The sequence below is a fragment of the Cydia splendana genome, chromosome 12 (genome assembly GCF_910591565.1).
Source record: "Cydia splendana chromosome 12, ilCydSple1.2, whole genome shotgun sequence".
NCBI lineage: Eukaryota > Metazoa > Arthropoda > Insecta > Lepidoptera > Tortricidae > Cydia > Cydia splendana.
The window spans coordinates 11,008,944-11,036,915 of NC_085971.1; the positions used below are offsets into that span (position 1 = coordinate 11,008,944).

The 27,972-nt window shown below is 37.9% G+C and overlaps 1 protein-coding gene across 1 annotated transcript; it reads left to right on the forward strand.

The window, feature by feature from the left end:
* Nucleotides 1-227: 227 nt before the first annotated feature.
* On the forward strand, nucleotides 228-27,972 carry LOC134795528 (dipeptidase 1-like). Its single transcript, XM_063767416.1, has 2 exons — nucleotides 228-840; nucleotides 26,292-27,972. Exons 1-2 carry the CDS (start codon nucleotides 682-684, stop codon nucleotides 27,636-27,638), a joined length of 1,506 nt encoding a protein of 501 aa, XP_063623486.1. The 5' UTR covers nucleotides 228-681; the 3' UTR covers nucleotides 27,639-27,972.

The window sequence follows — 27,972 nt, forward strand, 5'->3', positions numbered from 1 at the left end:
CGAGCTTTTATAAGAATAAGTTTGTAATTTGTTTGTTACATCTTAAAAAATGTATTTGTGTGACATGCGTGTTACAAACAAGTATCTAACGCAAATGTTTTATAAGATGATGAGTTGACCCCAGACCATCATTAAACGTTCTTTTAATGCAAACAGCTCGTTGCTCTATAACGTACTATTTATTACACGTATTTATGTTTTGTATGATGCTCATTCGATGTGTCGGTAAATAGAAGATGCGGTGTTTGTGTAGGCGACAACGACTGCGACGGCGGTGGCGGTGGCGGTGTCGCGGGCCGCAGGTCGCAGGCCGCGAGGCATTGCGGAGGGCCCGGGGCCGGCGGAGGCGTGAGGGGCTGTCACGTGGAGCTCGGGGCGCCGGCGCGGCCGGGCCGCCCGGGCGCGCGGACTCGGCGCTCGGCCGGGCTCGCGGCATTCCCCTGCCGGCAGCCGGCCGCTCCGCTATGCGCGCCGCCCCCCGACGCGCCGCGCGCGCCGCGCCTCCGCGCTCATCGGCCGCAGCAAACCGGGCCCGGCGCTCGCCCTCGACCCGCGTGAGCCTCCGCTAGTGGTCGGGTTGTATGGTGTGTGGCGCCGGGCGGCGGGCGGGAGGGCAGGTGCCGGCGCGCAGGTGCGGCCCGCGCCCGGCCCGGGTCCGCATTCGCGGCGCGCGGAGGCCTCATGGAGCCTCCCTGGGAGGTGGAGCTGGAGCTGCGGCACCACATCGAGAACTGTTCGTGCACCTGCGACCACATGGGCTACGGAAACTATATGGACTACCAGGTGGCGCCGGCGGCCCACGCTTGCCTATGCCGCGCGATCACCTCGCCACACGCCCACGTACGTGTGCTCGATGTCCTCACCCCATCCGCATGCCACCACCTGCAGCGGTCCGATAGGGGCCGTCTCCACGCTGTCTTGTTTTTAGTGTACGCATCCATCTCGCTCACTAATAATGAGATGTTTCTTTGTTATTTGGCATGATTTATACGTCCTATAAAAAAACCTTAAAAGTATATAGTTTAAAGTAGATTTATGTATTATACGACTTGTAATAATCCTCTTCATCCATTCTTCACCTGCTCGTAATTCCAAGACCTTCATCCATATGTAAATATAAACTTCTTTTGGAGTAATGTAAATATTACCAATTTCAGTACGTATGTAGGTAGTTACTTGATCCGTTATTCTTTTTTTACATTAAATTTAGTCTCTAACATTAAACTTTTCAATAAAACATAATTTATGTATTTAATAAACATGCAGAGCAGTTGAATACTAAATAACTACATGTCAATGAACTCGGGTGCATAGGTATCGGATGTACCGACTGCGTTGTTATGCTTATTGCTTTACTGCATACGAGTATAGTAGGTAGGTATTAGGTCATTAACAGGGTACTAGCTACTAGATCTAGGTATAACTAAAACGGTGACACTAAATCCTAAGCTTTGTTTCCATATCCCAGATACTAACTGGCAGTTCGTTTGTTCTACTTTGTCCTATCGATCAGTCAATTTAGTTTTAAATTGGTTCAAACGAGGATGATTTTGTAGTAAATTGGTTATTGCACTGTCATTTTAGTATTTGGAATGTTTAATTGCAATATTAATTAGAAAAAAGACAATATTTCTTCTCTATCTTAACTAATTAGTTGCTTTCTACTTTAGAATATTTCTGATTCTTCATTATACCTGCCGAATGGGATCTTCTAGGTACTCCTAGGCACATTACGTTTTTATTTCAATAAAAAACATATTCATTCGAAATCAGATTGCCTTTGGGAGCGTAGGGTCGTATCCTACCGACTGCGCCATGTAATATTACAAATTAAAATAAACAACAACCTAGTTTGGCTTAAGAATGATTTATTCACCTGTTCAATCATAGACAACCAATATTAAAGTCAAAGACAAACTAAACATACTTTACAAAATTTACTAGAGTTAGACCAAGAAAGGTCTGCAGCGATTTTTATAGCCCACGCAGTGCAAGTGTTGTTTACACGTCATAATTTCATAGAACTTTGACGTTTGAAATGACACTTGCACTGCGTGGGCTATCAAAATCGCTGCAGACTTTTCTCGGTCTAACTTCTATATTTCTAAAATACTACTAAATAAATCATAAAATCAAGTAAAAAGTTAAATTAAATAAAAAATACAATTTAACGTTTATACCAGTTACCACTATCCGAACATTAAATTAACAGTAATTAATATCTCACGACACCATTAATGAAATACACGTACATACATAATTATTAACAAGTTTAAAAGTAATTAAGTTTGATGAAGTAAAGTTCAAGGATTAAGGCAACTCGTATAATTACTTACTTACTTATATGCATAATGTTATTGGTGATATTTTATTTAACAGGCCTTTGAAAAATTTATGTTAATTAATATTCATCAAATCATCGTATTGTCAACCATTAATACCTACTGGCGTATTATTAACCACTAGTACCAGCGCACGATTCACTCTCTGAAGGCGATCTTCTCTTTGTCTTATAATACCGCAACATACAGCAAAGGCGTGAAGAATAATGTCATCAGCTTTTTGAAAAAAATGGGGTTCACGTTATGCGTTAGGTAGGTACGACACTTACGACGTTCGCACCTGCCCTTAATGGGCCAGTGTAAGGGGAGCTCGCGTCGCTTTAAGGCCAACTTGTATGGAGAGGTTCTAGTGAAATGGTATGGTTTTCACTTTACTGTTAAAAAACACTCGTAAACGGCTTCAGCATGTAGGTATACGTTGGTCTTTTTAGGGTTCCGTACCCAAAGGGTAAAAATGGAATCCTATTACTAGGACTCCGCTGTCTGTCTGTCTGTCACCAGGCTGTAACTCATGAACAGTGATAGCTAGACAGTTGAAATTTTCACAGATGATGTGGATAGATGACTAGCTATATAAATTTGGGATATTTAATGAACGTTACCTTGTTTGCGCCACAATGAAAAACCGGATAATAATAATATACACATTTATTTTTACAAAGAAGGTTCATCATTCCGTTACAAATGTCGTCAGTGAGTACGTTAAAGGATCATCACAGAGCGGCGTGAAGCAGTAAACAATATAGCGCCCGTGTTTAGATTAATTTAACGCCTTTAGTCTAACGTGAGTCATCCTTAACTCAAATTTATTCATATCACTTTTAATATTAGCGTAAACAGATGCTGATTACATTGTATATTTTATTTCCCGACATTTTCACTTACACTACCTACGTAGCTACTTATAATAATTTTCCGATTAGTGTGTCGGCTTTTTCCCTGTCCGACTCGGCTCCGAGTTAATGACACCACATAATAAATGAGCCGAAAACGTTTTTCCTTTAGGCAGTTACTCATTACAACTTGTCTGTCTTGTGTGTAATTAAATAAACAAGGATACTTACTTAAAATTAGCAGCGAGGTTGCTTAAGAGGGCCGTCTTGTTAATAAGTTAAGCAGCTAAATTGCGATTTGGGTGTAGGGTTATTATTATTAGTCCTAAACAAAGTGTTGTGCTTTTAAGTTTTAAATATTTACACTTCGATGAAAATTCTAAAGAAATTCAATCGTATAAGTACCTATGCATATATTCTTTTGTTTCTTTGATGCACCCGATATAGGTATCACATGAGTTGGAATGGAAACGGGTTCTATTTTAAAATGACACTAACGTTTTTTCTACCATAAATTTGAATTATTCTAACATAACATAACAAATTACATTAGTAATGTAGGTATTTATGGAAAAACCTAAAATGCCAATGGAATATTCAGTAAAAATGTAATAAAGTAACTAATCATTCAAACTAAATTATTATAAAACTTAAAGTAAACTTATAAGCCGCTTGATACACCGTACTTCATTCAGGATCCTAAATGACGTCGTCACCAGGTCTTTTATCAAGTAAACATCCTAAATGACGTCGTCACCAGGTCTTTTATCAAGTAAACATCCTAAATGACGTCGTCACCAGGTCTTTTATCAAGTAAACATCCTAAATGACGTCGTCACCAGGTCTTTTATCAAGTAAACATCCTAAATGACGTCGTCACCAGGTCTGTTATCAAGTAAACATCCTAAAAAGTAGTCTAGTAAGAGTATGTAGTTTGGATCCTTTAGGTAGCTGTAACGTTAGGACGTCTAAATTAAGTTAGGTGTTTCAAGCGCTACAAATAGAGTGTTTATAAAAGTCTATAAAGTCTAAAATGCTGTGGAAATTGGTTTTGCCTTATTTGTCACTTTTTATAAGTGTTTGTTAGAAAAAGACATACTTGAAATTTTAAGTTATACCTACATTAAAATATAATAAGGGGAAGAGTCGTTGCTTACAGTCTCAGCAAAAAAATATCAAGGGCATGAAAACATTGCTTATTAACGCTGAATGATTTAAAACAGTAACTTTTTTCCTTATTGATACAAAATAATCATGAAAATTTTATGGATATACAGGAAAAAAGGATTCTTGCAAGAAAAAAAACAAGATGATTTTACAGAAGGGTCATTTTTACCTTATAGATATGACAGGGGTCAACGTACGAGTACCTATTAGGAAGCTACCTTAAAGTCCACATGAATTGTATAGATACCTATTTGGCTAGTGTTTCTAACATAACCAAAAACATTATGTATCAAGAGAACATAATAACATGTACGAGTATAAGGTACTTTTGTTTTTGTGATAATTTGATGATGACCATATTAGCATGAAATAGTAAATTGTTTACTACAACATCTTGCATTCCGTATGTCGTAAAATGTAGGCCGGCCATTAAAATAGATCATTGGCTAACGCCCTACATCTCAGTTTCGCAAGTGCTAAGAGCGTGTAAACCACATTCCGAGTTCAGGGGCTTCATTCTCGTATTGCTATATTGCATTTGTAATTGAATTGATTCACGATTGCGACAATGCAAGTCACGCTAAGGGTAGTGCCTTAGCATGACTTGCGTTGTCACGCGTGACTCCTTATAGCACCAACCATTATTCATAGTTATACATGAGAACAATTTTAAAGTGGTATAAACTTGATCACTATAGGTAGGTACACTTTTATTGGTAGACCTTATCTTTTTGCAAATAAAGATTAACGAATACGTACAGTGTAAAAAAAATTCAATCCAATCGAATTGGATTCCTAGTATAGTCCATTTTTAGCCCTCGGCGGGAGTGCTACGAACTTCCATGCGTTGTCGCGGAAGTGCTACGCGACTGCTACGTCGTAGAACAGCTACGACAAATGTACTCTTTTTCGGTTTCACTGTTTTATTTTCCATAAACTTCCATTATTTACAACGAGTTGTAAGGAATGTGTTTTTATATTATAGTACCTGTGACTAAACTGACATGGGTCGGCTAAGGCTAAGGTGTGTGTAACGTAAATATACAAAAATATATATTATAGATTTGATAAGTTTAGTAATAAATGCACGTATTTTTGTTATTATGAAAAAGAAAATATTTTTATAAATTGAACTGAAACTTTGAACTATGGCTTTATGCAATATAACGGACAATGCATAACAGCCATTGAAAACCAGTTTAAATTTATTTGGTATTCCAATAGTTTTTTCTCGTGATATCTGTAAAGTGAAATAAGAAAATCTCTATAATTTCTGGGCTCTTATAGCTTATAGGCACGCTAGAAAGGTACACCATTCCATAAAATGCACAAAAATCAGATTCGCACGACTCAACCCGTATCCCTAGTCAGTTAGGTAATATAGATGTACGAACATAAATCAATCAACCTCTGTGTCACGTTTCCCCCATGACTGACTCGCTAAATGCACAAATAGAAATCGTTGATTTGACCTAAATTCGCCAGAGGGTAAAAGAAATATTTCTTCGACGACAAAAGTAATCACGTCCGAGATTTTAATAACCGGCTTGAACGGCGTTGTGTGTCGGGAGTCCGAAGCAAGGCCTGTTCACTTCCTAAGAAAGTTATGTCCCCAAATAATTGCGCATGTGTGCGCCTTAATCTTCTATGTGTGCGTTGGCCTCCGGGAAAAAGTTGCGAGTAATAAAAATAAAAACATTTTTCTACAGCAACATTGCTCCCAACTCTGATTTAAATTATCACGAATTTTATACAATATTAATCATAAAACGGGACTTAAAACGCTTAAAACTTAATTACATGCGATTAAGTTTTATAATGAATATTTGCTTCCAACTGTCTTTATCAATGTTCATAAAATATATGGAGGGTAGGTACGTCTACCCACCATAATAAAAAATATATTTGTCAATGACTCTGTCCAACTGCTGTGGTTAAAGTTCATAACGAAAATTTTATTTATTAACTCTTTAAATAATACATACAACGTGTACCGCTACGTACCACTTAAGACTGTAAGTCTGTACCTACATGGATTACAGCAATGCACATAGAAAATGTGCTAAATGCGGAGCAACGGCTGTTGAAGCAGCCAGAGTGAAATTTACAACTTTAGTGGGTTCAGAAGGAACCGAGTCATAACGCATCTGGAAAGCGTATTAATTAACCATGAAGAAATGTATGAATACAAGTTGGAAATCTGTGTAAAATGCCGTATGTAAAGTGTAGTGTATCTGTGTGTAAAGTGTAATAGGTAGGCATGCCTAATGTTATTTGTATAAAAGGTACTGAAAACTTTGTGAATGCGCTTTATTAATGTCTATTTTTTTATTAAGTTGCCAGTTGCCAGTTTTCAGTGTATATTTTTATATGTAAAACATTTTTTAATAAATAATATATATAATGTTATAAACATAAACATGCCTTTTATTTAAATCAATTGATAATACCACAAACAAGGGGTAATATTCGCATCTTGCATATATTTCGTGATATGAAGATAACAAATATGTTTATCAACAGAATTACTACCTACCAATACCCGCCAGGCTAAACCGGTTGTCAACTTTAGTTCCATTGGTACACAAAGACGGCGCCACTAGTATAAACGGTTGGGGACATTTCTTTGTATGGAGTTACCGTTCTTCTCCTAGTGAGTATTATATTCTTTGGTCCGAAGTCCTCTTACCACTTTAAGCATGCCTTATGTACCTAATAGTCGACATAAATAAAAACCTAAGTGACAGTCTTGAAAGACAACTCTCTGTCCAGTCCAACTCTATACTAGGTATTTAAATGAAAGTAAACAAATAATTTGTACATTTTCGGGTAGTTATAAAATTTATTGTTTAACCAACCAAATACAAAACCACCTGGATCTGTCACTGAACGATCTGACTTTAACCTACATTATTTGATCATGTAATGTTTTCATCTACCCTCAACTGGCTTAAGGAGGCATTTGAGGGTAGATTTTGTTTAAGTAGGTACTTTTATTTAAATGCCTAAAGATACAGACTATAGGCTTCGACACTGACAGTATAAAGACTGAAATGGACAGCGTTGGTTGCAAAGAATACAATACTCACTGTAGTGCATGTTGTAGTAACATGAGTCACCCTCTAGCCGGCATTTTATTCGGGACTGTTAGGCGGAGCAATAAAATTTCTCACATGAGAGCTCATTCCAGGACACGCTCCTCTTTACATCTCAATTCAGCCGGCACTCAATTTTATAGCACTAAAAGCATTTTCAACACATTTTCGGGATGTGTAGGAAATTCTCGGGTGATACATTTAATGCGAGCTGCGAAACTAATGTGACAAGGTGATAAAACGTGCATAAACGGTTGCAGTGGCGTGAGAGAGCGCGATACACTCCGCGCTTTGTGTGACAATTTACTGCGCGCAGGTAATATTTCAGAGCGAGTAAATCGTTGTAATGTAGGTGCATTATGCCCCCAGCACTATGAGAGCAAGCTAGCTCTTAGTAATGTAATATTAATATTAGATTTATTTCATAGTCACACCATGCACAAGCATCACGAGCGGTGTTTTTAATGGCGAATGATCATTAGACATTTTTCAATATGCATTGTGACACGTGATTATAACGTAGATTTGGAAGTGACGTAATATGGTTTATACGTAGGTAGGTAAATTAAAAAAAAAAAGCAATGCTTCCTTGCCCAGCCGCCGAACGAACACATTGAGCCTTTAGTGTAGTAAATGAAGCAAGTTGTTGTATGGAGAATATGGAGATCCATGCATTCATTTCTCAGTCGATGAAATTTTGGCTCAGGACCGCTTCGGCCTCAGTTTCATTTCGGCAACTTCTTAAGTAGTTCTCATTCGCATTTGGTCTACTGTTCCGATTCGCCAGCATTCCTATATCGTCACTTTCTTATCTCGCCCGCTTTCTTACGTGGGCCACTGTAGTAACTTGGTTATATTCCTAATTAGACTACAGTGCCGATTCGTCAACACTCCTAATTCGTCCATAGTGCTTACTCGTCAACATTCCTATTTAGACCACAGTGCCAACTCGTCAACTACATAGCAGCCCTAATAGTACATCATCATTATCATCAAAGTTATCTTTATGGTTAAGGACAAGTGTGACAACAGCAAATACTAATTGTAACTGCCGCATACTAGCTGGAAAATAGCACTTAAGAAGATATGAAGTGCACATTGACATTAATTTTATCTATGATTCAATGACACACATAAGACAATTCAGTCAGTCGCTGAATCAAAAACTTCCAACAGTAAAACTTCAACCTGAAAAACTCTTGTGTTTCAGCTTGATAAGCTTCCTCTACAAATCCAAGTAGTATTGATTGGCTATATTCGTTGTCCATCTCTGAAAAAAAAAAACACTTGTAACTACCTATTTATCTGTCTTTCTTAGATACCTATTGAGCTAGAAAAAATATTTTATTTGAATAAAATGTGTGCTGCTTCTGACAGTTTAAGTGACAATCAGTATTAATTCTACATTCTCAATTCAAATAAAAGAACGCGGACGAGTTGGCACTTTGGTCGAAATAGGAACGTAGACAAAAATGGTATATTGACGATATCAGATATTGGACGAGTTGGCACTATGGTCAAAATAGGAATTTAGACAAAATGGGGTATTGACGATATCAGAAAGTAGGCAAGTTAGGAAGGTGACGATTTAGGAATTGTAGGCTGACGACATGGCACTGTGGACGATTTATGGAGATGACGAAATGAAACTGAGGCCGAAGCGGTCCTGAGCCGAAATTTTGCTTGGTTATTGTATAGTATGAGCCGAAACTAACATATAAATATCCAAAAAAAAACACTCCTAAGTTAGGTATTTATACGTCAAAATACAAATCTGTTTATATATTGAACCGAGTAATTCCTCAGTCTAAAATTATTTTACCAAATAAGTTATTTGTATCAGTATGTGATACTAGAAAAAAATCTAAAACTTTTGTCAAACATGAGAATATTTTTTTATGATAATTCCTTTTTTGACGCTTATAAATTTTCATCTGAAAATTGCTCTGCCATTTTTTCGTTCTTATATGATCTTAGAATATAATTTGGCGTAGTGGGTAAGAAAATCCAAAAAAAAAATGCATACCCAAGTTTATGTATTTTAGAACTATTAAAAACTGAGAGTAGAAAATTTCTCAGCCTGATTTCTTTTTAAATATATACTAAGTAGTCACGTATATACTTAAATCCAAAATATCCAAAAGAAATAGGCTACAAATATAATCCCTTGTACACCCCGCTCCCTATACACTGCTCCCGATATCTTTAGTTTTTAATACGCTCGTTATTTTTTTGGATGTTTTTATAGTTGAATGGAAAGAAAACTGTGAACTTAATTCAATAAATAAAATGGATAGAGAAATTTTCCACAGCGAGTAAAAAGGCAATTTCTGAAAAAAGTATAGTTACATGGTAACTTTTTTAGATTTTCAATTTGTAGGTATAAATCGGCAGTAAAATGGCATTCCAGTGAAAAAATTAGACTGAGCAATTTTTCGGTCCAAGACACGGCAATTTTTGATATTTCATATATTGTTGCAATACGTTACATGAATATGTCCGGAGAAGAAAGTTTTAACGGAGCATATTTCCGTAAAAAGATATTAACGATTTAAGACTTTAGGTATTTACTTAAATCCTATTATTATTATTCTTTGGAAATTTATACAATACTTTTTATTTATTGATACTTTATCATACTGTAAAGTTTTTTCTGGCTGAGGAATTACTGCGGGGTCCACTACCTTTATTTACTACACTACTTGTCCTAAATTAGTGTAGTGACCCGTATTTAAAAAAATGTATTTATACGCTCGCAAGCTAAATTTGTATGGAGGCCGAGCGTTCACGTCTGTATTTTTTTTGCTGGCTTGCTAAAGTTAGGTAATTTTCCACGCATTTTATTGTTATATACTTATTTACTACATAAACCGTGACACTGTTACGAAACGCTACGAAAACCCATCAACTATATAAACTGAAAATAAATATCACGCGATTCATGTGTCAGAACTGGCTGAGTATTGAAAGCGCATTTCCAACGTCGAGATTGTATCGAGCACCTTTCTTATTTTTCTTGCGATACTTCCGTCGCGCCCGGCCCGCGCGCGATCCGATATCCTGCTGTCGACACGTGCCTCTCGTCAAAAATTGATACCTTTACCTTCTTTCATGCCTCTGCGTTTGTACCCTCTATTCACTATTTATTCTGACTGCCGTTTCATTTGATCGCTTGCACTTTATCTCTAACGGCTATTTGGTTTTATAGAGGTGAGGGTGTGAGCTCATTCAATAGCTGCGATTTGAATTGGTTACTTACTGAGAAATATGGAACGTGACGCGCGCGATTTATAAAATGGCATGTTGATGAAAATAACTACTTATTTACAATCTTACACAGATCAGATGAACCTAACCCTAAACTAAGCAAAGTACTATAGATATCAGGCACTATTAAATAGATAAATACTTAGATAAATCCATATCCATAGAAATATCTATAACTCAGGAACAAATATTCCTGATAACACACACCAATAAATTATCCGGCAAAGGTTGCATGTTGACTAAATACAACCGGCCCAATTCGATTCAAATCCCGATAAGGAAATTTATTTGTGTGATGAGATGAGCACAAATATTTGTTCCTGAGTCATGGATGTTTTCTATGTAAGTATTTAAAGTAGGTAGGTACCTACAGTATATTATATTAATTACATCATATACCTAATTAGTTGTCTAAATATTCATAGCACAAGCCTTAATGAGCTTTCTATTGGTTTTAGTAATTTCGGGTAAAATGTTAAATATTTCTTTCTATTAAAAATACAACCTTACCGAAGAGTACTGTAAGCATGTAGAAGCAAACACTTTCACCCTAACGTATTGTGATAAATCTCGTCAGCTCGTCTCGGAACTCATGCATAATGATTTAGGTACCTTCCACGCTTACATTTATATGTACTAGGGATCGGAAGTACAAACGTAAAAAACTTTTTTTTTAAGATTTTGATCTAGAAAAAGTTTAGGTACTTATAAAGTAGATATGTATGTCCATTTGTCCGTCCGAGGCTTTGCTCCGCGATTGTTAGAGCTAGAAAGCTGCAATTTGGCATGGATATATCGGGTGGAACAGAACTTTTACACAAACGGGGAATTGTTTAGGCTACGTACTTTATTTTTCACTTATTAATCACGTTAATATTATGTATTTTTAACCGTTTTTGAGATACAGTTTGTTAAACATTAGTGCAAAAATCTGTATGTTTCAACACTAGCAAATGACATGACATGTGTCAATTTAAAATCTAAATAACTTTGTAGGGCTGTCAGTGATATAAATAAGTTTTTGGCAAAACTTTCATTTTTGGTACAAGCTTTTATCGCTGACTGTACTTTTCTTACGACAGACAACTAATACTCATCGAGACAATTCAAAAAACCCCTAACACAATTAGGTTGCGTTGTTTCATCACAGAGTTCCTATGGCCACCTCCTGTCTCCATCATCAGATCAGTTCGACAGTACCATATTATTGTATTGTCATCAGAACTACATACAGCTGCCAATTTTGATGACGCTGCGATCCTTGGAAGATGGTTAAATTAGTTACCTTAGATTCCATTACATTAGTTACATACAGGTCGAAAGTTCCTATGGCCACCTCCTGTCTCCATCATCAGATCAGTTCGACAGTACCATATTATTGTATTGTCATCAGAACTACATACAGCTGCCAATTTTCATCACGCTACGATTCTTGGAAGATGGTTACATTAGTTACCTTAGATTCCATTACATACAGGTCGACCTAATAAAAGCTTGTTAAAATATTTCATTTTAATGATTTTGTTTTACTTTTTAATCCAGCTTTACGATTATAATAACTATGTTGTAGATCACTTAGATAACACTATCCTTTCAGCTCAGTCTCTAGAAATGTTCCACCCTGTATAAAGCAATGATGCCGACAAAGTGGTAAAATAAAATTTATAAAAGGGTCGTACGTTCCCTACACGTAAAGTGATGATGATTCTTTTTAACAAGCTTTTATTAGGTCGACCTGTATGTAACTATGTAATGGAATCTAAGGTAACTGATTTAACCATCTTCCAAGGTTCGTAGCGTCATGAAAATTGGCAGCTGTATGAAGTTCTGATGACAATACAATAATATGGTACTGTCGAACTGATCTGATGATGGAGACAGGAGGTGGCCATAGGAACTCTGTGATGAAACAACGCAACCTAATTGTGTTAGGGGTTTTTAGAATTATCTCGATGAGTATTAGTTGTCTGTCGTAAGAAAAGTACAGTCAGCGATAAAAGCTTGTACCAAAAATTAAATTTTTGCCAAAAACTTATTTCGCTTTAACCATATGGTATGGAGTATCGGTTGGATACTTGGATAGACATTCTAAACCGAATAGGGATCTTAAACAAAAAAAAATTGATACAGTAAATATTTCCGGTAAATAATCGTTACAAAAGAAAAAAAAATGTATGTGCCCCTAGCCCCTCTAACTTTTGAACAATGGGTCCAAAAAATCGTGAAAGTAAAGCAGAAAGACATCCAATGAAAACTATAGTAAGCATGATCTGTTAAGCCGTCTTCTCTTCTTCGAAAAGACGTATAAAGCGATGCGAACGTATTCCCTTTAGCTTGTAATAATGTACGCACGGCACGACATGCTCTTGGCCGGTTTTATTTTTTAATAATCAGTGATCAAGTATAGAGACATGTAGACTGTTGAAGTGCACTTCTAGACCTCGACTTAATGACTAATTCCTTAGAACTAATAATTTGGCCAATTAACCTAACGTCAGCAACAATATAGTTGCTAAGCGGGCGAGTTGACAAAATTATTTTTACGCGACTTTATTGTTAAGAGAATAAGAGCGCGTCAAAGTAATTCTGAACACCTCGCCCGCTTAGCAACTTCTGCTGCTGACTCTACCAACATTTCTCTAAAATAAAACTTGCATAATAAAAGCTGTTGAAGGCATTAGTTCAACTTTCCCTTAGATTAAACAATTGCAAATATATTTGGAAGATTGTAAACGAAGTAAGTAGGTAAGTAAATATTTTACATTTATGTGCCTGCAAATATTTTAGGTTGTTTTTTGTTCTGTTAGGTACTTTATCTCCAAGTTGAGGCAAGAGACATTTCGTAATCTACCTTATGGTAAGATAAAAGTTTCGGGATAACAGTTAAATGAATCGAGTTTTCGTTTAGTGATGGAACTGGAGGCAAACAGATAAAAGTTAGAGACGCTTCTACCCAAGACCAACATCTATGTAAGTAGGCCTAGGCTTGTGTAGCTACACCTGACCGAGTTATTTTATTTTAGCGAAGGTACACAATTTTTTAGTAAATTTATCTTTAATTCATTTGTAGTCGATAAAACAATGATAAATTGATCCCTTTAAATTTCTAATAGGTACCAACTAAACTATTGCCCGCGCAATTCGGTTTTACAAACGTTTATAAATAACGAGACGTTTTATTTCAATCATCCCTAACTAAGAGAAACAGCTTAATTTATTTGATTTTAATCAAATTATCAATATCTAATCTACTCATTTCATAGAATAACGTTAACGACTACATTGCAGGAGCTTTACTAATTTACCTAATCCTGGCTGACGAATGCAACGAAATGAAATATGTAGTACCTAATTATTTAATCACTTAAGCCTATTGAACATATGTAAGTATTATGTATATCGAATTACGAAAAACTACGAGATAAAGGCAAAGTGTCAGGGGGCTTATTACGACTCCAATCAATTAAGTTAGTGTAGAGGAAAGTTTAAGCACTCTCGTAGGTACGCAGGGAAGGGAAACATTAGATATCCCTTCCTTAATCATGGCGGGTAAACGGGGCTCGCAGTTCGCCTTCTTAAACAAATATTTTCCTCGGAGCTTTTTATGAGTTTCTTTCGATGTAGGAAGGTACTTAGGTATCAGGGCAAACTTGAAGCCAAAATATCGCCGTGTCTGTTTGTGCACAGGGCTGACGAGCAGTCCTTGACATGGGAATTTTCTCTTTTTGTTGTCAGCCTGCCATTTTCAGATGTCGCCGGGCCTTGTCGAGATATCGATCTGATCTATCTTTGTCGAACATTAAAGCAACCGTGTGCTCATCAGTGGGGACCATCTAATTTTAAGGGATGACCTAGTTGAAAAAATCGGTCATCTAAAAAGGTTTGCCAAAAAGCCACGTTGGTACCGTGTCAATATTAAAATAGCCCGGGGCCCTAGCGCATATTAGATCAATTTAATGGATTAGTATTACTTATTAAGTTGACGTAATTTTTTTTATTGTATAATGGCTATTTTACCTACATCATAGACTTTTGCACGTATATACACGTAGGTACATCATAACATCATCATCAAAGACATTCTTATTTTTATTTAAGTGGCTGGCAAATAACACAGTCATTTATTTTTATTTTGGCTAATTATAATATAAGTAGGGTCAGTTGTTCTACATTGAAACAATCGGACACAGTGTAACTTTGCGATATCTCGGAAACTAGGTGTTACCAGCTAGTGCCGTCTGTCAAGCAAGGGCAGGCTCAGGGACCCCCAGCACCTCCCCAAAACACGAGCGCGCCTCGGAGAAGGAGCACGCTGCTACGAGCATTATTGTGAATTCGTGCAACAAAAGTACATTTTTTCATTTAAGTTTCGCAATTTTTTACCAAGATATAGACTCAAGTTTGGCGTTTTTTAAGTTTTTGTTATGTTCTATGTGTATAAAAGTTTATTTGGAGCTAAATATTTTTAAATTTCTTTCACTCGTTGGTGCAGTTTTTATTAATTGATTAAAAAAACACCCCCTAGTCTCACAATGAAACATTTTTATGTAGTATACAATGAAACATGATGTTCACTGAACACCAGTACCAGCACACAATGAAACAAACTCATTATTTTTTTAAATAATTAAAACCTATGTGCTAAATTTGTGAAACTAAAATATCATGAAAATTGGTAATAATTTGTCTATCATATGACAAAATATAAGATACTTAACTTTAGGAATGGCTGAGATAGGATGGCTTATATGTTGAATGTTTCATTGATGGCAAGGTTAAGGACACATGTCTTACATTGAAACAGTCGTGTATAAACACTATGTTGCAAGAAAGTGTATGAAATCAAGCATGGAGATGTTAAAAACCCTCCCGCGTCTACCTAGTTGGCAATCATGCTCCGTGGACATAAAAGGCGCCTTTTTCGCAGCATGCCGTACCTGCCGACCAGATTTTCGATTCACAATGAAACTCAGGTGTGTGTACAATGAAACAAGTCTTTCGCTTTTAGATATTTCAGCAATCTTATAATAGACCGGGAGATAGTGACACATTTTACTGGGTCATTTGTACCAGTATGGCGGTTCGTCAGGGGTCTAAGTACGTAAAGAACGAAATAAAAATGATGGTCATAGCGCTGGTACCGGCGGCCCAATCGCGTGGGCGTTAGTCGAACGTGTCGGATAAAATACGAGTGTCGAACGATTTGTTCCACAAAAATCCTCGTATTATTCGATAGTCCATAAAAAAGAAGTAGACGGTAGCGTAATGCCATACTTCTCCGGTGTGACTTACAGCCCGCCATACTAAGGCGAACACATTAATGGCGGGCTGTAAGTCACACCGGAGAAGTATGGCATTACGCTACCGCCTACTTCTTTTTTATGGACTATCGGAAAATACGAGGATTTTTGTGGAACAAATCGTTCGACACTCGTATTTTATCCGACACGTTCGACTAACGCCCACGCGATTGGGCCGCCGGTACCAGCGCTATGACCATCATTTTTCTTTCCTTCATTACATGCTTAGACCCCTGACGAACCGCCATACTGGTACAAATGACCCAGTAAAATGTGTCACTATCTCCCGGTCTATAATGATTCCATATGTCGGAAACCTTTTAAATAACTAATTTCAGCCTACCACTATTTTCTCCTTTCCTTTCTCATTAATTGAGTGAAAGCATATATGTATTAATGTCACTTATTTATTACACCGTTTCAATGTTTATTAACGATGTTTCATGGTAGACTATAATTATTACATTTGTTTCACTGTAAAAATCAGAGTGTTTCATTGAAAGCATGCACAAGTACACAATGAAACAAAACTCATTTTTCAAAAAAAGGCTTATAACACAGGAACTGTTACAGATAAGTAGAAACCAAGAATGCCATATGATAGCCAACGAAATTGTTTATCTTCATACAAAATGTCACACTCATAACTTTAAAAACACCAGAGATAGAAAGGCTTGAACTTTTAGTGTTTCATTGATCAACAAGTTACCCTAAATAGTTTAAATCGTAATGTTTAAAATACATATTACCTATGTGTTTTAAGCTTCGCGATGTTCCTACGATTTATCTGTTTTGAGTGAAACCTATATTTAGATAGCCGGTGTACTTTAAATTCTTCTAACAATATACCCACATTCCACATTCATAAAGAACTAACCTATTTACATTGTTATACGCTCGCAATAATTGTAAGGAATTTATTGTAGATAATCACGATTAGATAAATATTGCATTATTTTGCAGCAGGTATCTATGCTATCAGTCGAATTGAAAGTGTACAATGTAATTAAATAATATGAAAATTGGAATGAAACAAAGGAATGATAATTAATATTATGAATTTCATTCTTATTGATAGTGTCTGCTTATCTAGTCCGTATAATACATATAATTGAAACTTTTTTTGCAGTATTCTTCGCTCTTACTTTAACGCGCCTACACCATTTAGTAACAGCAGTAAGTTTAGTTAAGTCTGCATAACATAATACTTTACTTACCAAGTATTCACACGCTCATTTTGTTACCAAAGTGGGAAAGTGGTTTCGCTGTTTCAACAATAAACAGTCCTAATCTGCGTTTCCTTTATGGAGCTCTCAGAACATACAGATTTTAATCCGCATTAAGTACAACAGGGAAGTATTTAACGCTATAATTTTACCATATTTATCAACGCTTTATCTCTTGATAACTTGGTAACATTACCTAAAGAGAAGCAAAGGTAAACTAATCCCTCTCCGTCAGCAATATATCAATGTTAAGGTGCATCTTCCACAAAGGGAGGACTATAACGTTACATTCTTTATGAACCAGACTCAAGGGACGCCGCAGCCTTAAGCGGTATATTGCTACGGGGAACTCTAGCCTGAATGAGCAATTATGTCGTCATTAGGCTGTTATCGTGCCTAACTGTTATCTAATTACAAACTAATTGGCAAACAAGTCCGTAGTAAGGTTGATTGCTTTTTAGAGTGTGAAGCCAGTCCCATAGATTTTGAAATTGGTCTTTTGATTGACGCAATGACGTTAGACTATTTGGGATCTAAAAAGAACAAATATGATTTAAATAGCAAAGTACCTAATTAATAATGATGTAATTATATGTCAACAAATTTAGGTCTACTGTGCATAACTAGGTAACTACCTAAAGTAAAATGCTTCTAAGAGTCTAAAAAAGTGGAAAACCCATCGATTTAGAAACATCGTTGAGTCACATATCATTTCCCTACCATCGATTGGTCTTGATTAAGTTCACCCATTCTCGGAGTCAGAGAGGTTCTATCGGTACCTGTGAAAGAGGTACTTTTTTGAGTAGGTACACAAATAATAAGAACTAAGAGCAAGTATACAATAGTACATTGTGCAACATGGGGCGTAAGTTGAATATTGCAAACGAGAGTTAGTTAAATCGCGACGGCTTGCCGGAGCTATTTATAGACTCGAGTTTGCAATATTATTACGCCCCGAGTTACACAATGTTTTTCATCACACTTGCGATACAAAAATTAAGTATAAAGACAATAAACTGTTAACTATGGCACTAGAGACTTCATAACTCCCTAGGGAGAACGCTTATTCTATAACTCCCGCTAAACCTGTGTGCAATTCCACATTTACTGAGCGAGTGTGATGAAAAAAATATTAAACTATTAAATATTCATCCATATCTGAATGTGGTAGTCCCAGAATTGATCTCATTTTGACATCACCCACATTACATATACATATAGGTACATTGGTGCGGTAGATAAACGCCGCGAGTGGTGTCAAAATGAGATTGAAATGGAAATCAATTGGTAAAATTCGAATGCGCGAGGCACGACACGATTATCGCGCGAATGTCAAAATTAGTAGTAGGACACCTATTCGCGCGTTCGTAGCACTAAGTTCGCGCAAACAGTTTTATAAACATTTAATAATAATTGTCAACTAGGACACTTACTCGGGTTCAATATGATTGATCGCGCTTTCGTATGAGTAAAATTCGGGCGACCTTGCGATAACCGCGTAGTCGCGTTGTATTAGGAAGTTCCATAAAATATTGTCGCTCCATCTTAAAGGAGTATCGACTATCTCAATAACTAACTGAATAAGATTTTTTACAATATTAAATAATCCCTGGATCCACCGTTTTATATTACAGCATATTTCCGCAATATTAAGACGACGCGGACTGCAATAAGACACCTAGTAAAGCTTATAGGCGCAGAGCTAGCCCCGGAAAATTATACAATTAATATAACAACAAAAACTCCTCCAGTAAGACTTAAGTCTTATATTTATTTATTTAATTTTAATTGCACAAAAGACTTAATGCTTATATTTACTGTTGGTCCGGGCACGGCAGCTATTTATTTACCTATCAAGAGGGTCTGTATCATTTTATTAATTATAAAATAGTAACCTATGTCACCAGAGTCACACAGAAGAATCGATAGACACCTCATTTATAATAAGCTCAGTAGTTTTTTACGCTACCGTGGAACACTTGATATCTACAATCTTATCTCCCATTCTCGATACCTTACTTAACCCAGAAACTCATACATTGACTGCTAAAACTATTCTTTTTGACCTGGCTCATTAACCGATCTCATTAATGGTACGCATTAAATTGATTTTAAAATCCCTTAAATAGGCTGCCACTTATAACCTCTACCGACGAATAGGTACCGGGTATACGGCACGGCAAAGTACGGCACACTCCAAAATACACAAAATAGAATGGGACAAAGAGGTTTTGTCAATCTGTAAATTGTATACCTTATTCCTAGGCTAACTCTTAGACTATTACAGCTCGCCGCTAACAGCCACGCCAACAGGATTACCTAGTTTATCTACGCGATTCAAATTCTACACTGATGTAGTACAAACAGCAATGCTCCTAACTGTACATCAGCGATTAGGGACATCTTGGTACATACCTACCTACAGCCTTGTAAAGCTGCTCTAAAATACACATTATAAGTATAAGGAATTATGTGCGTTGTGCGTTCAACATTCCTTAAAGTGAAAACTGTGTTCTGTAAGTAAGACAAAATTACATAGTAATCTTTACCTATAAAAATGCATCAGAAAGTTTTTTTAGTAAATAACTTTCACGCACAAATGCACTAAAGTACCTTGATACCTACTTTGGTTCCCAGGCGAGCGTGCCGTGGGTCCACTATGGGGAAAATTAGAAATTTTATAGGTATTTTTTGTGTGTACTGTTTAGCTACAAGCTAGGTAAATAAATATTCTAACTAAATGATACGTCCGTAATCCGCAGAGCAACTTACAGTTAGTTAGCATGTCACGATTTCTCAGTTTGTAAATATATTGCGTTGGTTTTTAACTGTAATATAGATAGTATTATAACGAATACTTTGATAACTTTTAATTCGGGTCGGAGGGCTGGGACTTTGTTGTTGTTTCTGTTTTGTATCAGTGGCTGGCCGCTCGGGACTGCGGCGTTTATGAGTCGTGGTATTAAATGTGATTTATAGCTTCATTGCGCCCTGCTGAAGCCACGAAAAATGTACGAGCGCAGATAATGAAGGGTTTCCCACGCTTAAATGTAGAGACCGTAAACACAGTTCCCTTTACGTGGGGCGTGATTCACAACATCAATAGGAGTTCGCTCCGTGGAGCATCGGGGTCCGCGTTCTATAAAAGCGCTCGTCTGCGGTCGGATGGCTAGTTGTAAGGTAACAATGGGGGCGCAAATTTCACGCAACATTATGCCGGCCGTGGGGGCAGCAGCAGCCGTGAGCTGAGCCCGGTGTCTGGCATGCAAGCGAATCGATGCAGCCCCGCCCCTGCGCTCCGCTGCCTCCGCCCGGCGAGCCGCAATGTTTTCACAACTTTCCTCGCCCGATCTGGAAGCGCCCGGGACCTGCTCGCTCACCACTTTAACTCTCTCTTTATGGGACCGGTATAGCTATTGTGAACGCCATAAAACGGCCGCTAGCTTTGTTTAAGGAGCGAGCTATTAGGATATTTCTACTTGCATTAAGTACCTCGTGGAAATATTAACCGTTTAGTTACAACAGCATGACTGCCGTTAGGGTTTTTTTCGTTTACCTAATTGTTGGCGACCGAGATAATCTCATTAAGTATTGAGCGGATTTGACAGCTGTTTACCCGCGGGTGATAACAGAGGATGAATTTATGTCACCGCACTGCTCCAGGAGACAGCTGTCTCAGCGAACATAAACAACAACATTAACATCGATCGGGTACAAAGCATCAGCGTCAATTGTTCTAGTTGCGCGTGCCAAAACAGAGTACCCCGATGTTGCTAACCTAGTTAAATAATTATTTTGTTAAAAGCTTATAATAACCAAATAAGGTACCTAATACATTTTCTTATTAATGGAGTTGGCTATGTTTATTTGGCTTACTTTATTTATTAGATAGGTATATTTTATGTAAAAAATGTTATAGCAGGTATACTACCTTACTTATAAACGATAATTTACAATCTATTCGATAATTTTGAATGTTTACCTTATATTGTTCGAATTATACCATTTCAACTTAAAATGTCATTTAAATTTTAATAGTCGCCAAATATATGTACTGTAGTTAGGTACCTTTGATAACTGGGTCATATTATAATATTTGAGTAGGAGTAGATAGCAGTTATTTTTAATTATTTGTGGCATGTTGCTTGTGCACGAAAATTTTAATTATAATGCAACGATCCAGTGAGAGTGAATTTACACTACACTGTTAACCACAATGTTCTCTAAATCATGAAATACAATTCTGAAAGCACACTATACTTAAACCGTATGAAGTCGTTAATCACCGCGATGGCAATTAACGTCGCGATCATGCCTGTACTGCGCACTCGACAAAGCAGATCATCAGAGCGTGGAATTAGCATAGGTACTGACTCGATTTATATATGTTGTTAAAAGGCAAAGAGGTTAACTTAAGGTTACCTGTGTCATTAATAGTTTATTAAATATTCTTCTGTAATAACCATTTTTTTTCTCAAATCTGCGTTCGCGTATTTCAAATTTATATCGGCCTTAAGGGGCTCACTGATTACCAGTTCGACGGACGATATCAGCCTGTCAGTTAAACGCAAAATTTGACAGCTCCGAACAACTGACAGGCTGATATCGTCCGGCGACTGGTAATCTGTGGGCCCCTTTATGTCGATGATAGACAGAGAGACATCTTGTTGGAGACGTCGGCTACAAATTTTCATATAAAATTTGTAGTTTAAGCCGACGAAGTGGCCGCGTCGTACTCTGAACTTTCGATTATTAAATATTTATTTTTATATAGAATATTTCTAGGCCGGAACAGGGATTGCCTGCCTCGTATTATTACTGAGCTGCCTCGATTACGCCCACCAATTTATATAAATCGGCAATCATATTCCCAGACCTTGTATTGACAAACTATACGTTATATTCTGTCCTGTGCCTTTTCCATTCCCCAAACTGTTAGTTGCTCGAGTAACTGCCGCTATGTGGTTAATTCTGACAGGCATGGACGCTTTAGTCGCCCCGACTTGAAAGCACGGACACGACACCGTGTACTAGTTCTGTCGGCTATGCGCTACGACTACGAGTATGTACTCAACTCTACATATTGCTTGTGTACCAGCATGTTCGCCTGTTGTGAGCGAGGTTAGGAACTGTCTACACTGAACTGATTTAATATATTTATGGCATATAATAAAAACAAACTTATTTTATTACATGGCCATTTTCATACAAAAAAATCACCAACCTCATGGACTTTCCGTATCCCGTACTTATTTAATTTTCGATATAAATCATGCTAACTATGTTAGAGTGGATTACTCCAACGAATATTAACGGATAAATATACAAAGCACAATAACTTTTATCTTATGTTTGTTTAAACGCACCTATTTTTCCTTCCAAGGGACAACAGTAACTAGGTACTTCGACCTAACCTTTTTTGTTCAATTCGTATCTATGTATTGTAGGTAGTAAGCAAGTTCCCATGTTAGCCCAGTTATTAACTTCAAACGTCCAGTGGCTCCTGAGGGAATCCAAATCAAAAGTTAGTGGCGCGCCGTACTCGCGGCACGTCCGTGCCCCTATATCGCAATACAGTACTTAACTACTAACTTTACTGCTATTATACTCGACCCAATGTCTTCACGGCTTTTTATATTATTAGAAGTGATATACCGAGGAAATGCGCTGCTTCTAACTAATGCCTATAAATAGTAACTTAGCAAAGAGATACAGCAAAGTAGAGGAAAGAGCTTATAGGTATAATCTGTATCTTTAGGTACTTAAATAAAAGTAAACAAATAATTTGTAAATTTTCGGGGAATTATAACATTTATAGATTAACCAACCAAATACAAAACCACTAGGATCTGTCACGGAACGACCTGACTTTAACCTACATTATTTGATCATTTAATGTTTTTATCTACCCTCAATTGCCTTAAGGGGCTACCCGAGGTTTTCGTCGATTTTTGACAAGTTTTGAATCGTATCTCCTTTTTTTGTACTACAGATAGAATTATAAGACAAACGGTTATCGGTTCTTCAATCTTTTATCTCCGGTTTTGTCCACCGGATTTTGAAAGAAATCAATACTTATTTTTTTATGAATTTTTTAAACATTGTCTAAAAAAAGACTTTTTTCGTATCTAGTTTGCTGTGAAGGATCTTACATGTATGAAATCTATATATTTGGGTTCGTCTTTGACGTCTCGAAAAACGTGTCCAGGGTTTTTATATTAAACTAATTAACACAAAAGTTATGGCCGGAAAACCAGTTTTTTAGCCTAAAATTGTTCAACTTTGATGCCAAATATCTCGAAGACAATGAACTTTGAAGTAAATATGGGATACTATATTGCTTAAAGCCGTTGCTGTTAATATAATAAGCTACAAAAAACATTAGAAAACTAAGGGATTCAGATCGAAGGTCATTGGCATGGGGTAGCCCCTTAAGAAACCATTTGAGGGTAGATTTTGTTTACTCTTTTTTAAATACCAAAAGATACAGACTATAGGTATATTAATTATGACCGTGTCATACAACATTTTTGTCAATAATAGACGTAGAGAGTTTTACTTAATTATGAAATAATAAAATATTTATATTTTGCGTAAAGGTGGTCCCCGAGCTAGATATACTATTTTCGTCAATCATAAGTAGTTAATGGAAATGTATCATGAAATTCATGAAGCCTCGTGAACGTCAATTGCCAGGAACAGTATCCACTACACAATAAACGGATTTTTTGTGTAATAATGCGGTTGCTATATAGTTGCTATTACGATAAACTAATACTTTACAACTAGTACCCACTTTTTTACTTAATATGTACTTTGATATAACTACAATAAAGTTATTATTAATTTGTTAACTTAACTTTATAATCCTATTCCCCTTGCGTTCATTTCCAATTTTTCCCACAGTAGGTACCTATGTGCCTGATAAAATTTTCCCTGCAGCATCACGAGTTTATAGGTCAAGGCATTGCTATGCTGGCGAGCGGGCGCGAGCGCAATCAACTTTAGGTCCGTTTACACTTTCCTTAGTCAATATTGCCAATATTGCCTCTGAAAATCGCTAAATTTTAAACACGTTAGCATTAAACTGTTCAAAGCGTAGTTTTTTAGTCAAATTGTATGCCATTCTCGAAATCGAGCGGTGATTTGAATTTAAAATCTAAAAAGTGGCTTCTGAGATTCTTTTTGCGTTCATTGCATATGAACGCAAAAAGACGCTAACGGTATTATTCAGATACTTAAAACACAGCGTATAAATTAATAAAAAATATATTAGGTATTCAATTTTATAGTATGATTTTAATTTCCTTCTAAAGAACATTCATAATTTAACTACGAGATCTCACTCGTAGTTAAATTATGAAACAGAAATTAAGAAAGATCGCTTCTCTTTATTAATACTAAAACTTCAAAGTGCGTCATATCACACTTGTAGAACTTTTTGCGTGACATTCCCACCCAGAATAATTTAATAGTCACTAAGTACAAAATATGAGCAGTGTAATGAGGGCCTAATAGGATACTGAAGTCCCAGTGACTGAGCCAGTTCCCTCTGTAAATGGGTCAGAGGCTATTCGGGCCGCTCGCCCCTGCCACCCTCTGTCGCCACCTTCCTACCCTGTGCTGTGCCTTCTGCATAATTGAACACGCGGTAAATTATTGTCACGCTTGATAAGAATTGCAACTTTTTCCAATACTTCTTATGTTCAAGCATTAAAGCGGCATTCGAACTTCAAAAATCTGTTACCTATTGTTTTGTTATTGATAAACATAATACATAATAAATGACGAGAAATGATAATATAAATAAATCACCTATTGATCTTATTGTCATTAATCGCGGTGCATATCGATCCATCACCACCACCATATAATAGGTATCACTATCTTGCTTGTTGCATCAATATAGAAAATTTTAAGAGCCATATGTACCTACTGTAAAACGTAGAATACAGGTGTGAAAAGGTAATTAGCAACTCGTGTCGATTTAAAAGAAGAAGAAGCGGAAGCACCTATCTAATTTCCTACTTTTCGCACTTGTGTTGAAATGTACTAATACTAATTAATAATACATCTGAAAATTAATTAAAAAATTACATCCTCTTCATGATTTTTTTATTCATGGCATTTGCCCTTGATTAAAACGTGTAATAATTAAATATCAAAACTATAATTTTGCATTAGCTCCCTCTTAAACTTTAAAATCTGACTTTGTTGTTACTAGTATGGGTATACTAAAAATGGGTATTTCATCTCTGTGAGAGGTGCTGATAAGGTACCTAAATAATATCAAATCAGTGTCAAACCATTTTTTTACGATATGTACAATAATTTCATTAAAACCTTATTTTATAAAAATAAGTACCTACAATGAGCTGCAGAAGTAGGTATTTAAGCGAGTGACGAGTTCAAAATAATTTTGAGTTAACAGTCGAGAGAGCGGAACGCTTGAATACGTCGTCCGCTTAATTAGGTAGTTCTGCAGGCTGGCTGTAGGTACCTATACATACATACCTATATTATGCTAGAAGGAGTAACAACCAACTTGAATCAACGTAATATACCTACTAGTTCTATTCTATCGAGACAGACAATTAGGGACATTAGGGTACCTATTTATTTACTTGGTTTTTGGTCGTTAGAACCAGTGTTTCAGTAAACACTTAACGCCAAAAAACTCCGTTCTTTCCACAAAACAAAAAAGTTACGCACAGGTATAAAATTTCTCGGTGTTACCTATTCGCATTTTGTCTCCATATTCCATATCATTACTTACGTCAGTTATTCCAATTCATTGTCAACGTACGCAAGTGAGATTACATTTAATCAGGATCCGCGCCGCGGAACGAAGGCACAAGAACCATAATGAGTCGTGTATGTAATAATATGTTAACAAAGCTGCCTACAGAATTAAGCAATTTGTAAGACTTGATGAAGATAAATGATACAATGTTAGAAATTAAGAGCCTCCGTGTTTGCTTAATTCGCACAAATTAAATTAATTAAATCTCGCGTTTTCTTGCGACACAAAGTGATATGATTATGTTTTTGTTTGTTCCAGGCGGCAGTTCCGGAGGGCATGACGTTCTCCGGTCCGTTGCCCGACGTGGCGGAGCGGTGCGGGCGCTGGGCGCCGGACTCACTATCCGCGTCGGCTTCGGGCAGCTCCGATGAAAAGCCCACGCCACGGCGCCCGCGCTGGCGTATCGCGCTCGCGGCGCTGGTCGTGCTAGCTGCTCTCGGCGCCGCGCTAGCCCTACCGCTCGCGTTGGGCGGCGGCGGCCGTGCCACGCCCGAGCAGAGAATGACTACCATTCGTCGTATGCTGCGTGACTCACCACTTGTCGACGGTCATAATGATTTAGCTTGGAATGTCCGAAAATTTTTGCACAACAAAATCGGTGATTTCAACTTGAGTGCTGGACTCGAGGGGCTCGAGCCGTGGGCGCGGTCGCGCTGGTCGCACACGGACATTCCGCGCCTGAGGCTCGGGCAGGTCGGCGCTCAGTTTTGGTCGGCGTACGTGCCATGCGGTGCGCGGGATCGAGATGCTGTGCAACTCGCTCTCGAGCAGATGGATGTTATCAAACGCATTGTGGAAATGAATGGCGCTCACCTCGCTCTTGTTACTGATGCCACGGAATTGCTGGAAGCACATCGAGAAGGACGGATAGCTTCTTTAATTGGTGTAGAAGGCGGACACGCACTTGGCGATTCTTTAGCAGTTCTCCGCGCCTTTTATCAACTCGGAGCTCGCTATTTAACCGTAACTCACACGTGCGATACACGATGGGCTCGAGCAGCTGGGACATCGGGCGGGCTTACCGAATTTGGTAAAGCTGTAGTACGCGAAATGAACAGGTTGGGCATGATCGTCGATTTGTCACATGCGGGCGAAGAAACAGCTCGAGACGCTTTGGAGACATCGAAAGCGCCTGTTGTGTTTTCTCATTCGGGAGCAGCAGCTTTGTGCAATTCGACGAGAAACGTCCCAGATGATTTGCTGCGGAAAATCGGCGAGAACGGTGGAGTGGTTATGATTAATTTCTATGCGAAACTGGTGACGTGTGGTGAGCGAGCGACAGTGGAAGACGTCGTGGCGCATATAAATCACGTGCGGAGCGTGGCGGGCGTCGAGCACGTGGGGCTGGGCGCCGGGTACGACGGCATCGACGCGCCGCCCGAGGGGCTGGAGGACGTGTCGCGGTACCCGCACCTGCTGGCCGAGCTGCTGCGCGACCCCGCGTGGAGCGAGGAGGACGTGCGCAAGCTGGCCGGCATGAACGTGGTGCGCGTGCTGCGGCACGTGGAGCGCGTGCGCGACCAGTGGCGCCGCGCCGCCGTGCTGCCCGGCGAGGAGACGCCCGCCACCGCTCGCCGCGGCGACTGCGTCTACGGGCCCGCGTGACGCAGGCTGCGCGCCGCGACTATCCGCGGCCCACCTCGTACTGCTCAATATTGACACTTGTTGAACGTAGTTATACATGTATATTAGTGTCCAAATGTGATTTAGAGATTAAATTAATAACAAAACCTAATGCACAAATGTTTAGCTAAGGACCCGCGCGCGCTGGGCGGTTCGTCTCGCGTCGCCCCGCGGTTCTCCGCTCAACTCTTTTCCATCCACGCACACGACTTCGTTGACGAAAGCCCAATGCGATCCGCGATTTATATGATGTGAGCCAATGAAGATATAAAAGGAATAATGTGTTTATAGAAAAATAAATATTCTTTATTTATAA